Source organism: Dasypus novemcinctus, chromosome X (genome assembly GCF_030445035.2).
Source record: "Dasypus novemcinctus isolate mDasNov1 chromosome X, mDasNov1.1.hap2, whole genome shotgun sequence".
Classification (NCBI taxonomy): domain Eukaryota; kingdom Metazoa; phylum Chordata; class Mammalia; order Cingulata; family Dasypodidae; genus Dasypus; species Dasypus novemcinctus.
Genome location: NC_080704.1, coordinates 161,274,210 through 161,289,139, shown reverse-complemented (window position 1 = coordinate 161,289,139; position 14,930 = coordinate 161,274,210). Strand labels below are relative to the sequence as shown.

Sequence of the window (14,930 nt, the reverse complement as noted above, 5' to 3'; positions counted from 1 at the left end):
CTAGCCAGTAATGCTTCCAATTTCAGGTAAGGTTTCAAATACAAGTATATGAACTGCCAAAGTTATTCAGAAGGCCTCCCTTCTGGTAGCTTTGGCCCACATCTTACAACTTGAAGGTGTGTAAACATCTCTCTTGAGGTGAAGCTAGAACTTGTAGCATGACCTCCCATAATTTCCACTGGAAGTATCCACCCTGTGACATTTCTGCATGCTATTTCAGCCCAGTATGTTATATAATATATTCTTCATTTGGACCCTATTCTCTATGGTATATAACTGTGGTCCGTACCACTACAGGTTGGAACAGGGTATAGGACATGCACCACTTCATATTCCAGAAGGTTAGACCTTGCATTTCCCATCTCACTTCCTTTTTCGGGAGGGAGGGAGGCATACTTTACAGCTTGGTCTTAAATTTCACTCAGTTCATCTTGGTTCAGTAAATGTTGACACAGAACCTACTTTGTACTAGGTTCTGTAGAGGATACAGAGATGAATGAAACTGAAGCCCCGCCCTCAAGGAGTTTAGAGACTAGCAAGGGATAAGTACATGCGGCAGTTATAAAGAATGAAAATAAGTTAGGTTTGCGTTTCCTTTCCCTGCCCCCTAGAGATCTAAAGTTTGTTTTTAAATACCAAAATTATATTCATTCTCCAATAGCTTCCCCTGAAAAGCAGCAGAGAGCATGGCTAGAACACGCCATGGGTAGTATTCCAATACACGTATTTTTACTGGTTTGAGGAAAATCATAAAGACAGAATATTTTTATTTTATCACAGAGTTGTGAGGGCTCTGGAGGAACATGTTTATATCCTTTGAGACTTAATTATTAGAAACTTGCTGTTTTGACAAGATTTTTTGCTTCACACAAGCCTTAAGAAATAAAAATATGAAAAACCTTCAGGAGGTGCCAGCTCTGAAAAGTGTAATTACAGCATACACTTGGCACCTCTGTAGGTAATGATGGAGAGAAAAGAAGCTGAAGGAAGTTTCTGTTTTCTATAATAATATATGAATGAATCAAAGTTGATTAACCAAGTGTAATATGCAATTGTAGTTCTGCCCAGAATACCATAAATTCTATCTATGAATCCATGTAATCAGCATCCAAACTAATTATGTAAAATTTCCTCAAGAATGAAATGTTTCTAGCAAACTAAAACAAGTTTCTGCATATTTTCTCAGACTATTTATTGATTAAAATAAATCCTTGAAATGATTAAGACATTGTCAAACCTTAATAGTCTTAATCTGTTTTTATTCATTAGTGATAATAAAGTAGGATATTAGTAAATTTTATTTTTTTTATTTTGTTGCCTTCAGTGCTTTTCTTAAGTAGAGCTGAGTTGAGCTACTTCATGAATATATATATATATATATATATATATTACAAAGCAGCCAGCAAAATGCAACTAGAAACTATGTGAAACTTCAGCTATATACTGGTTGCAGCTGATGTCCCGGGATACATTCTACTCTGGGGCACTAGAACACACCCCTCTTTCAGGGTGGACTGTGAAAATGATTTTTGAGCCCCAAACCCAATCCAGGATAGTAGTATCGTTGGTGGTGGTTTTTTAACTGCCGCTCCCTGCCATGCTCCATAGATGCCATTGCGAGAGGCAGGGCCGGGGTGAGGGGTGGGGGGTGGCTAGAGATGTTAAGTCAGAGTGTATTGTGTGTAATGTGTGAAGGAACACCCTATGACTAGCTGTCAGTTACCTGCTGGACCCTTCTTAGGGCTGTTAACTGCCTAGAAAATGAGGGTGCTCTTTAGAACAAGAGTGGGGGTAGGATTCTGCAGAAGTATTTTCTGCATGGTAGGGACCCTAGAAAGCCTAATTTAGCCCAGACTTCCTAAGCTTCTCCACTTCTCTCTCATGCTCACTTATGTCCCACACCTCGTCCTCATGTGTCGAGTCACCTACTTGATTTAAACAGGTTATCTAAAGCTGTGCACACAATTTTTAAATGAGAAACCCAGTTTATCTTCAGTGAGCAGTATACAGGACCTAATAAATGGCTCTGCTCAGTTAGTTATCTGTTGAAGGCTCTGAATCCTAGGGTCTGATGTGCATCCAGATTTGAAGCATCCACTTTGCACTTCCCCCACCTTGGCTACACAAATTAGTGAGGCTCTCTGCAGCTCGGCACACCTTGGGAAACTAGTTGTGCTTCTCAGTTACCGACCACCAGTTAACAATTCAGTGGATGACTCAGAATGAAATCGGACTTCAAAATAGCAGGTCCTCCTGGATTTCCAGTTTCCAGGGCTTAATGTCCTGCTGGCAATATTCTTCTTTCTATCAACCTATATGGCATATACTGGTACTCCATAACCATTTGAAACACGTTAAGCTCTACAGTCATTGTGATATTGACATAGATTTTTGGGGAGAGTGTCAGTTATAAAATATCTTTTGAATTTCTGAATATGGGGTACAAAACCAGCCTCATATTAATAAAACAGTTGGGGAAATGAAATGCTTGTTAGCATAGAAATAAACCATCATTTCTCTTGCCTATTTTGAATCTCCGGCCTTTTCTAAAGAAAGTAAATATTCTCTAGTAGGCAACTTTAGAGTTGATTGCCTGATTGTTTTCAAGTCATATGCATTTTTATTATATTGTTTCCTTTGATTATCATTCCTTTTCTTTTCAAATATTTGGTAAATGGAATATGTTTACTACATTTGGGACATTCTAGAGAAAATTGTTTGTATTAATGTGGATAATGAAGATTCTTACTAAATACAAAAGACAGTTTCAATTACATTTCTGTTTCATAGGATGGGAACTGATTTGTTATTCCATTATGTATTTTCTTTCCATTCCAGGCCTTTTCTCAAACAGCAGAGAATGTATTTTGTATTTGCTCAAATGCTGTCTTCTGTATCCACATGGTTGGCCATTGTTCTTCTAATATTTATCAGCCTTTTCCCCGAGATTCTCCTGATAGTATTAAAGAATGTAAGAAGAAGAAGTGCCAGGGTAAGAACTTAACTTTATACTATAACCTGGTTTTTGGAAGGGACTTTGATACCTGCCATGAACTAAAAACAGTATTTAGAAAATTATATCAGTTACAGCATGTTAAACCCCTCCTTACAGGTTCATCACTTAATTTCCTCTTCTGCATAAAAAGTATAGTAAAAACTTCGTTGTCCAATGCAGGTGGTAAGTAGAAGATTCCTTAACAGTGTTCTATGTGACCTTTAGCAATCCATATGGAGTATCTCATATGCTCCATATGGAATTTTAAAAGGGAAAATAAAGATTTGATTTTGTATTTAGCCTAGATGTTTTACACCAGGAATTTCCACACCAACATTTCCACTTTAACCTTAAATATTTCCCTATGTTTTTTTGCGGATTTTCTTTTCACTTGATAATCCCAATTTGCCTCTTTCAAACCTTTCCACTTCCTTTAATTATAGTGCTGCTTAATCTCTGTGTTGCTCCTAGCCCTGTCTGTCCAGCAGTATATTTGAATCAAAGAGAATTCCCTGGATGTGGTTTCTGCATCCTTACTGTGCTGAACACACTTGTGAAAAATTCAAGATTGCTCTATGAGTGTGTTTTTTGTTTTGTTTTGTTTTACCACTTAAATTGTAAATTTCTTGTGGGTATGAGAAGCTTTTAACCCTCTACCAGCCTAAGCACCTGGCCCTGCATTGCTTGATTCTTTTGAACATTTCTAAAAAAGACTTTATAAAGTGAATGGAGTAGCTTAGCCTCAAAAGTACAAGTTCTGGCAGATTTTGACCAACAGCTTAATTAAATAGGCCATATTCCTGCCAATAGTACCACATTTTGCCAAGCAAAACTTTGTTCCTGTTATAGTGACACTAACTAGATCTTGTATCCCCTCAAAGGTGGTATTTTCAGGAACAGTCTTAAACTGTATCTGCCTGACCTTTGCAACCAGTTCAGCCACAAAACTGGTTTGTCAGGGGTGTTTTGATTTTTTTGGTCTTTCGAGTTGAGTTGATGCAATCTAGTAGTTGACATCTTGTAGACATAGGGATCTGAAATGATCGTAGTGGGAAAATCGTTTCATATTACATTTTTCATATTATAAGTCGGTGTCAGCCCCAGTCAAAAACAATAGCACCAGCACAAGCTACCTCGATTCTTGGTATACAAGGCCGATCAGTATGCAGTTAGGTGGTCGGAATTGGCCTGAACTACCTGCTTTGGCGGGCCTTAGGGGCTGGACCCCTGGACACAGTAGCCATAGCCTAGGTAAGAGTGCCCTATTCTGTTTCTAAATCCTTCCAGTAGACCTCACACTAATTCCCTCACAATATAGACTGCTGGCTGGACTATTGTATTGATAGTTAAATGGAAGGGAGTGGGGTAAGGAAGTCACAGATAAAACCCTAGAGCATTTTCTTTCCTCACCAACAACAGGTCCTGAACTTCTGTTGAGAGCACAGAGTTCTAGGACTGCAACCCTTTTTACTTAGCGCCATAGAATTTGCCGGGCTTCAGCATAAAATGTGTTTGCCATGGTAGGAGGAAGTCTAGTGTCTGTGCTGTAGCTTGGCATGCGTACGTGCTAGAACAACCAGGAGAATTTCCATGATCATCTTCATTCATTCCATCATTCATTCATTCCTACCCTCATTGAGCCAATAAACATTGATTGAACCACCTAGTGATGAACATCTCTCTTTACATCCATTGTCTGAAAGGCCAAATGATTTTCCAGACTTTGTGGGTTTCTGAACATTGCTGATGAGAGAGAATATTGCAGGCACTCAGTAGTGCTGCCTCTTCTTTTTTTCTCTTGTAAAAAAATGCAAGAGCAAAGTAGTGCATATGAATGCATAAAGGCCAACTCAAACATGGCAGCCACGGCTATTCTGATAAGTTGCATTTGTTCACATAAGGTCCTGTTTGGCCATATCAGAGGCAGAGTTCACTCCTAAAATAAAGGAGAAACAGTGTCTTACTTTCCCCAAAATATATTGGCCTTGACGCTTAGCAACCAACACTCCGACATCCTGGGGAGCTTCCAGCTTTTTTCACTGTCCCTTGCTAAGGCATTGGTTTCATTTTAAAGAGAGGCAAAAGATTCTTTTACTCTGGGCCTGCCTCATACCTGACAGGCTCACTAATGGGGTAAAGTGTGTGCCCCTCCCTAGAGGCAGAAGATCCCCCTGACTTCATCCAGTAAGCTTCTTGGACTTACTGGACTCTCAGCCAGAAATGAATGCCAGTGGCAAATGGGCCACCTGTGCTTTCCCTGTGTGGGCCTTGGTGGGTGCTTTGAGAAGGGAACTTGGCAGTGGGTAGGACGAAGGTCTCTGTGTCATTTGAGAAAGGGGCTAAGTCATTTGCATTCAGCACACATTGCCCGAGGGCCCACTATGGGTTCCCTACTGTACTAGGTGTTGACAGTGCCAGGGATGAACCAGACGTGGGCCTGCTCACAAGGTGCTCTCACTCTGGTTACATTATAAAGGCAGTTCCTGTGGAGCCCTTTTCTGTAAGCAGGTATAAAGCAGAACAGTAGAATCAATGAGAACGTGGCTTGTTAAAACACAGTAGAGCTATTTCCAGGCTTGAGTCATTACCCTCTGAAGCGTCCAATAAAAAGGCTGATGTGGCAACCTCCTCCACAGCTGAGTTCCATCCTGGCACTAGTATTATAAAAGAACTCTGCTATCTTGAAAAAATTGGTTCCCTTAGTCATTTAACTTGAGGGCTCTCACATACTTACGCTATGTATTCCTCAGCTATATTTTCAGCAATGAGGGTAATTTCTGTGCTAAAATCCAATCATTAAGGATCACGGGGCTTTTCTTCAGCTTATAAAGGGACAAAACTGCACTGCCATGCTGCTGACAGTGTACAATGACAGCTACCATTGAACACTGATCAGGGGAACAGCAGGACGACACTTAAATGGAAATGTAAAGTTTAGAATGTTGGTATTTCAAATGCTGTGTCCCCTCTAAGCACAATTTTGGACCATCTGAATTGAAGCACACCTGGACCTTCCAGCTAAGTAGTAAATACCACTTCATGTGTCCAAGGAAGGTGTTTTCCACACGTCCTTATGGAAAGTTACCTCACATAAAATATCAGGATAAAAAGGGAGGCTGGGCTTTGCCTATCAGAACATGTGTCCAAGGAAGGTGTTTTCCACACGTCCTTATGGAAAGTTACCTCACATAAAATATCAGGATAAAAAGGGAGGCTGGGCTTTGCCTATCAGAATGCTGTAATCTAATGGGAATGGACAACAACAGGAAATGCTTAGCATGGGCCATCTGCACAAAATGGAAGAAATACTCCCTTGTAGTGTGGAAAATGAGGAAGGAAGAATGTCAGCTGACTGAGCAAAACTCCCAGAGAAAGCACTTTAAAAGTTATAAAGAATACAATTTACTACCATCATCACCATCATAATGGTGACAACAGTGGTTACTATTATTATTGTTACAGTGTCGTATAAAACTGGGTTCGAAGGATGACAGCCTTGTGAACTCAATTAGAAAAAAATTACGTTAAATCCTAATGTCGTGGCTATTGAGATGGGCCTTTATCCATTGGCCTCTTTGACATGCTGCTAACTGCCCATGTCAAAGCTATCTAGGTGACTGCAAAGGAATGTGGAAATTTCATTACTATTTTAGCTTATCACTTCTGCCCCAACAGTTGCCAGCACTATCAATTTTTTGTTGCTTTACATAATCTTTCCATGCTTTCTTGCTGTGTTCCGTTCTTCCATATTTCTTTTTTCCTTTATAAGGTAGTTTTAGCACCTGATCTATTAACCTATAACCTTTCTGCTTCATAGACATACTTTTGTCTCTGAAGGGTGGATACAAGTACAACAAAGTGTACTTACAATTACAGTCTTAGATAGATAGGCTTGTACACTAAACATGGGCGGCAGGGGCGTGATAACACATTAATCTTGTTACAAGGTTTTTGCCCACAAAATAAAATAGAAAAGCAACTTAAAGATGTTTTCTCAGAAACTAAATAATGTATTTCTCCAGCTTTATTAATTGGTAATTTGCTTGTTACCAACATGTCACCAATTTTCTTCCTTTAAAAGTGAAATATGAACAGGAAACATGTAGTTGTATCAAACATGCATGAGTAAATAAAAGTATTTGCCTTTAGAAATAAATTTGTTCATTAGATTCTGCTGGATATGTATGTTTACTTTAGCTCGATTAGTCACTAAGTAGTTGATATAGGTAATCTTCTTAGCCGAGTTTTTATTTTTAAGTTCATCCTCATAGTTGGCCAGTCACTCATCTTATGTTTTGCTTGGGCAATGATAAAACCAAGTCTATGAATTAGCTTATAATTTCAGGCACAGGATAAGAAGGAAAACATGATCTTTTAGGTTTTGTGATTAACTTTTTGTTATCCATTTTGACTTTTTCTTGGTGTTTTAAGGAAAAATTAGCAGTTCTTTAGCATACCCTTTTTAAAAGGTCTCCATAGGAAAAACATGGGGAGACCCATTAAATTGAGTTAGAAGAAAGGAAGTCAAGGGGTAAATGGGACTGGAGTGTGGTTTCACCAAATGTTTTCCCATTGTGTTAGTTTTTATTAGATTTTTAACCTGTAACTGCCCAGGGCAGTTCGTCCCTTCCTTTTGTAGCTGTGTAGTTGGATAAGCAGGAGAGTTTTCTTTCAATATGCATTCGTATGGACCCTAGACATAACTCTCAGAGCTACAGATTTTGAACAAATGAAAGTTAACGAATGAATGATGAGAAGCCTCATTTTAATGAGAAGAATATTTTAAAATGATTTTTCTTTAGAAATAGTCAATTTTCCCATTAGCAAAATAATTTTGAATGATATACTAAGAAATAGTAGTATGCACATATAATAGACTATTCCTAATTCTCTAAACTCTACTTTTACTTCAGAAAATAACGTCTTCAAAACTAACATGTCATTGAGACTTGAAGTTCTCAAGGTTTCTTTTAAAATGTCTTACATTCGAGAGTATATTTACTTTTTTTTTTTGGTTTCTGCATTTCTCTTTTTTCTCCTGCAATTTTCCACCTTTTGTGCAATTGTGAACAAGGTAACGAACCGCCTCCCTTCCTCAGGAACATCTACTATCTTCATGCTTTCTCAAACTTCCAGCAATCACAGTTTCTCTTGGAGTGAATAAGGTGATTTCCTTTCTTAATGTACCAACTTGCTTGCATTCTCATTTGCTTGACACCATTTTCTGGTTCTTTATGAAAAATTATATGACTTTTTTTTTTTTACCTTCTGTTGACATAGAGTATTTGTCATTTTCCTTTAATCATTTGTTCACCTTCTTAAATGATCGCCCTGGAGAGGAAATAATTTTCTAAAGCCTGATGTATAAGCCTATATAGACCCATTGACACACAGTATGCAGTTGTAGCCATGGCGTGTTAGAGCAGATCTGTTTACCAAAGCAGGGATGTTTTGCACAAATTTCTGTTTATTTGATATACTCACAGCACTGGCACAATCTCAGAGGTGTTCACCAAAAGGATGGTAAGGTTTCCTGATCAAACCATATTGACTCATCTTAACCACGTAACCTACCAGTGCCATTTCAAAAACCCGAGTTTGCCACACACTTCTATTGTCTGTGTATTTCTACCATGAAAAAAATTTGATTTGAGTTGAAGACTTTCTTAGGTCTTTAAATGTATTCATTTGAATGTTATATGTTTGCTATAGTGTAATCATTTCTACTTTAGTCAGAAAATTAGTGTCTGTAGGAAATAATTTTTCTATGACATTTTTTTCACCAGATAGGTTGACCAATCTTCAAATGCTTTAAGTATCTTTACCTCACTATTACAGAGAAATCTGAGCTGTAAAAGGGCATCTGACTCATTATCCACCAGACCTTCAGTCAGACCTCTTCTTTTACGAACATTCTCAGACGAATCTAATATATTGTAACAGGTACCTAGTGCTAAACAAGTGGGCTGGCTTTAAAGAAACAGATTAACAGCATTATAAAGAAAAAATGAAAAGATCACTTTAAATTTTCTCTGCTGTTGGTGTGGTGAACTTTATACTACTCTTTGCAAAAAATATAAAGATGCATTACTTGGAATATGAGAAAATGATTTTTTAAAAATTTGCTAAGAACCAAAATAAAATTTTAGGCTTTTTCAGAACTGAAGTATAATAGAGTACATTTAATTTGTAAGTGGCAAGTTGTCACAACTTTGCCATCATTTGAAAATGCTCATCAATGCTAACCAGGAAATACAATTTGGATTTAAAATGATTATTTGGAAATTGAAAACAGGTATTCCAACACTGCATCTGTATAATATCAAATCAATTTAGCATTGCATGTTTTTTTGAGGAATTATGTGCAAATAATTAAACGTGTTTGTACCTCCACGTGCTGTGTCTGTGTGTTTGCAGGTATACACTTGTAAATGTCTGATTTCCAACTATGTATTAATGAATCAGTCCTCTCTAATCCTAATTTTGTTGTTTTCTTTTAATGTCAAGTTTTATTCAAGCTAAATATTTCAACTTTCAGAGGTAAAAAAAAAATTTCCTAGCCATCCAGGGGGATGCTAGCCTAATTTTATGAAAAGCTTCATAATTACTTTTTCCAAAGATATGTATATTCATTTTACAATGTATTGTTTCATTTACCTCCAAAAATATTTGGGAGGAATTGATATGCTATGAGAGGAACCCAGTGCTCAGAATACCTCCACTGCAGGAGCCTCTGGCACCCCAGGCCTTTAAAGGTCTATTATCCATCCATGGGAATTTAGACTAATTCATGAATGAATTTCACAAACTTGTCAGCTTGGAAACAACTCTGTACAGCTTAGGGCAGGGCCATCATGTACACAAAAATTTATGATCATGAAAGAAATTGAAGGTCAGTTTTCTTTGAAGCTAATAATTGCGAGTCCACCTCATAGATGCATTTTTTTTGTTGTCTGCTTACCCATTCCCACCCCCATCCCTAGCCTCCCCAGCAAAGAATAAAAAATTAAACAAATGGATTGAATTAACTGAGTCTTCCATCTCCTACAGTTCATCACGGACTGCCATCTGCAACCTTATTTTGGGAGCAGGCTTATTTTGCCTCAGTATCTTTTTCCCCCTTCTGAGTGACTCACCTGTGCATTGTTTTCCCTAGGTGGAGAACCTGCTTCCCAGTAGCCTTCAGTCTTTGACCGTTTTGGCTTAGATAGCCTTGTCCTAAGCTGCAGGGTGCTATTTAGCTATTCTGTTTCCAGTTCATTTTGTGTCCCTCTGGATTGCTTTCTTTAGCTTGGTCTGTGGTTTGGGGGATTATGCTGGGTCACAGGCACTGCTACTGCTTTTGGCTTCTCCAGGGCCTTAACTCTAACAGTGTCAAGTGTGGAACTAAGGAAGTTGTTTGAAAACAGTGGTTTCATTTTCAATGTAGTTATTTCTTCCAGGATTGTATTTTCACGTGGCATTATTTCTCCTCCACGGAAAATGTTTGGGAATTATTTTAGCTACTGCGTTTGTTTCTTGGTTGGTAAGGGTTACCTGACTCCTTTTATATGTTCTCAGTATGAATGGCAACATCACTTTGGTTAGAGTCACCATGACCTTGCAGAGTTGCCTTGAAGAACTAATAGTGATCCTTGAGAACATGGAACATAAAAAGAAGTCCATAAGATCAGAGCCTGTCAGAGTTAGAAGTTTATGCTAGAGGACTTCTCGTCTGACCATGGCAAGGGAGGTGTACTAGAAGAGAAAGAAAATAGCTGTCCCATCCTTCCCCACCCCCACCAAGCACTTCACCACTCAGGTTCAAAATGGTTGGATTTTACAGTAGAGAATCTAACTTCGGCTCCCTCCCTTGCCATAGAACTTCAGAAATGATCCACTTCTCAAGATACCTGGTTTACATTCGGTGATTACTTTGCCTATCATGCCCCATTCAAATCACAGCATTCAGTAATGTCTAGAGGACAGAGAATCTACAGATTGAGTAAGGAAAGTTCTGTGGCTCCTCTTCTTAAAAGAGTATGAATAAGAAAAACAGAGCCAGTTAGCTCATCGACAGATAGATGATCTACCAAAAAGAAAATTTCACTTCACTATTAGAGGGGGAAAAGGGGCTTCCTTTCAATAAATAAAACTGAAATGTATCTTCAGACCTCCTCTGTCAAGATTATTGTATGCAAAAAAGTAATTCCTTGATTGATTTGCCATTTGCATCTCTCCAAGTGCCAGGCACTTGGCTAGGTGCTAGAGATAGCAAAGATAAATCAGAAGCTGTCCGTGTTTTCAAGGAGCTGCCAGCCTAGAAGAAGGGATCACAGAGCTAAACTTCTGCTGGGCTAAACTTACTTCTAGTGGTAAAAAATATGTATTATGATAACCCTGGAGCAGTCCAAAGGCAAAAAGCAAGTCTGAATCTATACACCAGACAAATGGAGAACGAGTTTAAATCTGGTTGTTGGGTCACTCTCTTTCAATACAGTTGCCTTACTCTCATAACAAAATTTACTATTTGGTTTATTTTTGGAAATGCTAAACAGATGGTTTCACGTTATTATGAAAATCAACCCTTTAACTGTGTATGTTTTAAATTTTTCAGAATCCGAGTCTTGAACTGCCTATGTTACTGTCCTACAAGCATATTGACAGTGGGTACAGCTAAAAAAAGAAAGCACGAAGAACCAAGTCCACAAAGTTATCATCTCAGGATACTTGATATGCAACAAACTACACCACTCTCTTATCTATAGGGTACAGAATAAATTTCCATTAAAATACCAAATGACTCTTAAGCATTTACAGTTATTGCAAGCAGCCCTTGTGACTGAAGTTCTAAAGTTAAGAATTATGTACAAGTTGAAAGCAAGAATACTTATAATTCTGGCTATAGATAGAATAATATAACCACCAAATGGGTGCTCTTTTGACCCATGAACTTTGTGAATGGACTTAAATACAATAGTATAATGTAGAAGTCTTGCCTTGGGAATGAATAGATATGCTAATATTACTTTTGTTTGCCTGGCATAAGAAATAAGCTGGTTGGATCACACTTGTTCCTGTTGAATGATAATCTTAAATTATTTTTTTCAAACCTGTGAAAGGAATACTTGAAAATACAGGAGAACTAAATGGAAATGGTATCAGTGCATCTGATAGAATAGTTAGTCCTTTCTATTCACCTCCAAGCAAAATGGTACCTTAGTAGGACAACCTTGCCGAAAAAAAAAAATATATATCTTCAACACTTACTGTGGGAAGAATGTTAACCCTGGATATTTTTTTAGGCATGGGAAATTTATTTACTTTTGTTCTTATCCATTAAACCCCACCTGTGGGGGTGCTACTCAACTTGAGAGTAAAGCATAAAACATTTCACTTAATAGTCCTTGTAATAGGAAATAACTAGATTTTCCTATGTCCATTTTACTGGGATCTGAGATGTGCTGGGTAACACCGAAACAAATTACACAAAATTAAAAGCCATTCTAAATATCAGTCTTTATAATTTTATTGAGAGGTGGGGAAAAGAGTAGCTTATTTTAAATGGTTACAGTTTTTATATGAAATAGGCCACATTTGTGCATATATGCAGCACTTGTTTTTTTAACTTGCCAACTTGGGAAGGAGGGCTCATCCCTAGAGGGCAGTTGAGCCTGCCCAGTCTTGACTCTGTCTACGTGAGTATTGTCTCTTAACTAACCTGGCCAAGGTAATGGTCTAATTCTAAACCATGCGCTTCACCTTGGTAAAGTCCATGACTTGCTGGTCCAAAAGGAGTTGAGTCTCCTGTTGAATTTGCTTCAAACAAAAATAATTGTGAAGTGTCTTCATTCAATGTTAACATTGAACACTACAAATGACTGCATTTGGTTGCTAGATTGAAGTGGTCTTTTTTAAAATATATTTTTTCTTTCATTCTTTTGGATATGGATATTTAGTTCTCCCAGCACCATTTGTTCAAGAGACTATTCTGTCCCAATTGAATGGGCTTGGTGGCCTTGTCAAATATCAGTTGGCCGAATATGTGCAGGCCTGTATCTGAATGTTCAATTCGGTTCCTTTGGTCAGTTCCTAATTTTTCATACCAGCTCCCAATTTTGTCTGTCTGTACGGTTACTGGTGTCTATATTGCACCTTGATCTAGAAAAGGATTGGATTCATTCTGCACCAATATATTTTAATTGGTCCATAAGGCACATTTGATTCTTTTCCATACACATTATAGGTTAATGTTTAGGTGTAATTTTTCTTAAATTTCTCAAAATGACAATTTCAGTTAGAACCCATTCCTTCATTACTGACTCTTTTTCATTATTTCATGTGTTCTCATCTTTCAGTGTTACTTTTTGAATATTTTGTTAGGTGCCCATCACAGCTTACCTAAGTATGCTGTATTACGGTAGCCTGTATTTGAGGTAGTCTGCTAAGAGAGTCTTTATTTTATAATTTGCCTGTTCCAAAGAGCTAAAAAGTCAAACCCAGGAAAACTTTTGATGGTTTGTTCTTGTTCTTCTAGTTGCTGTTGCTGTATTATTGTTTCATTTTACGTAAGACCTATAGGGACTGTGAATACAAAGGAGAGATGATAGGCTTGGTTAATGCAGAACCACTAGTGATTTGACATAATCAGAATGCCCAGGGTAGTGGAAATACCATTGGCTGCCTGGAAATTTCCTTACAGCCTCGAAGACAGCTAGTAGAGGAGTAGAGGAGCGCAAATTCAGAATGGCCTATTTCCTTGAAAGGACCTAGCTTTTCCTTTTTTTTGAAAGTTATTTTTTACCAAGCTAAGAATGGCCAGTGTGCGGTTAGCAGATGGAATAGATGGAAGTAAGCCAGCCAGTATTCCTAACACTACAATCTAACCACTGTTTTGTGACAAAGGAAAAAACTATAATAGAATCATCTGACCATAATTTGGATAATTTTGAGCTGTCAACATGTCCTTGTAATTTTCACAACTGTTGTCCATTGTTTGAGGATGTTGCCTACTAAACTGAAAACATGAATTCCATATCTACCACATAGACACCAGCAACAGTATAAATGTAAGCCTAAATTTGCAAAATTCATAATTTAGTGATGGAATTTTTTAATAACATGCGGTAAAATGTGCAGATTTTATGCAATTGTTGACAATTGACAAAATCATTTTTCAGCTTGCAAAACGGGACTGCAATATTACATTTTTCACTCAAGCAGTTTTTTACATCTACGTTTTTGCTTTCTATAATGAATGTGAATGCCATCTTTTATGAATGCAACTTGCCTTTTTTCATGACAAATTTTTGTTTGATGTAATCAATAAACTTTGGTATGATATCAATATTTCAGCTTCTTTTTTTGAAAGGTCTCACTTTAATGTAAAAGTAATATGAAAACAATCTGGTGATGGGAAACATGTTTCTCATTTCGTCATTGCCTGTATAAGTCACAAAAGGTTGACCATTTTTCCATGAGTTCAGCTGACATTTTGTGGCAGTATCTAGTTTGGAAAGGGTAAAGTATTTATGGAAGTTTTGAATAATACTATATCTTATTGCTGCTACCCATGCATTGGAGATGGTGTACTATATGGCCTGTATCTCCAGCTCATTAAAATCATTGACTAATTAAATACCCAAACCCAGTTGGATGACATCTGCACTGTCCTTTTGGTGGAATAAAACAGAATCTCTATCCTAAAGGGAATTTCATAACCAAAAGGATAATTTGGTAGCCCAGCCCAGAAGCATAAGCAAAAGGGTAAAAGATGATGTAACTTTGGCATGATGTGATTGGAGGCAGCACTGAAGCTGCTCATGTGCTCTTCTAGCTAAGAGAAAAGACGCGGAGATTTTAATAAAAGTTTGAAAGTTGTACACGCACGCGCACACACACCTTGCCCCCTCCTTACATTGCCCAACCTGTACCCAAGGTTTTGTGAAAGTCCTTT

At 37.7% G+C, this 14,930-nt stretch overlaps 1 protein-coding gene across 2 annotated transcripts in view; it reads left to right on the top strand.

Annotated features, from left to right (window-relative positions):
- ATP11C (ATPase phospholipid transporting 11C) overlaps window positions 1-14,321 on the top strand; it is a 211,215-nt gene extending 196,894 nt beyond the window's left edge. The window contains exons 28-30 of one of the 2 annotated variants that reach the window (XM_058291550.2): window positions 2,839-2,992; window positions 8,834-8,938; window positions 11,592-14,321. In XM_058291550.2, coding sequence (XP_058147533.1) covers window positions 2,839-2,992; window positions 8,834-8,935 — 256 coding nt within the window. In that variant the 3' untranslated portion in view covers window positions 8,936-8,938; window positions 11,592-14,321. The remainder of the gene's footprint in view (window positions 1-2,838; window positions 2,993-8,833; window positions 8,939-11,591) is intronic. The other variant, XM_058291552.1, reaches the window with a different exon arrangement.
- The last annotated feature ends 609 nt before the right edge of the window (window positions 14,322-14,930 follow it).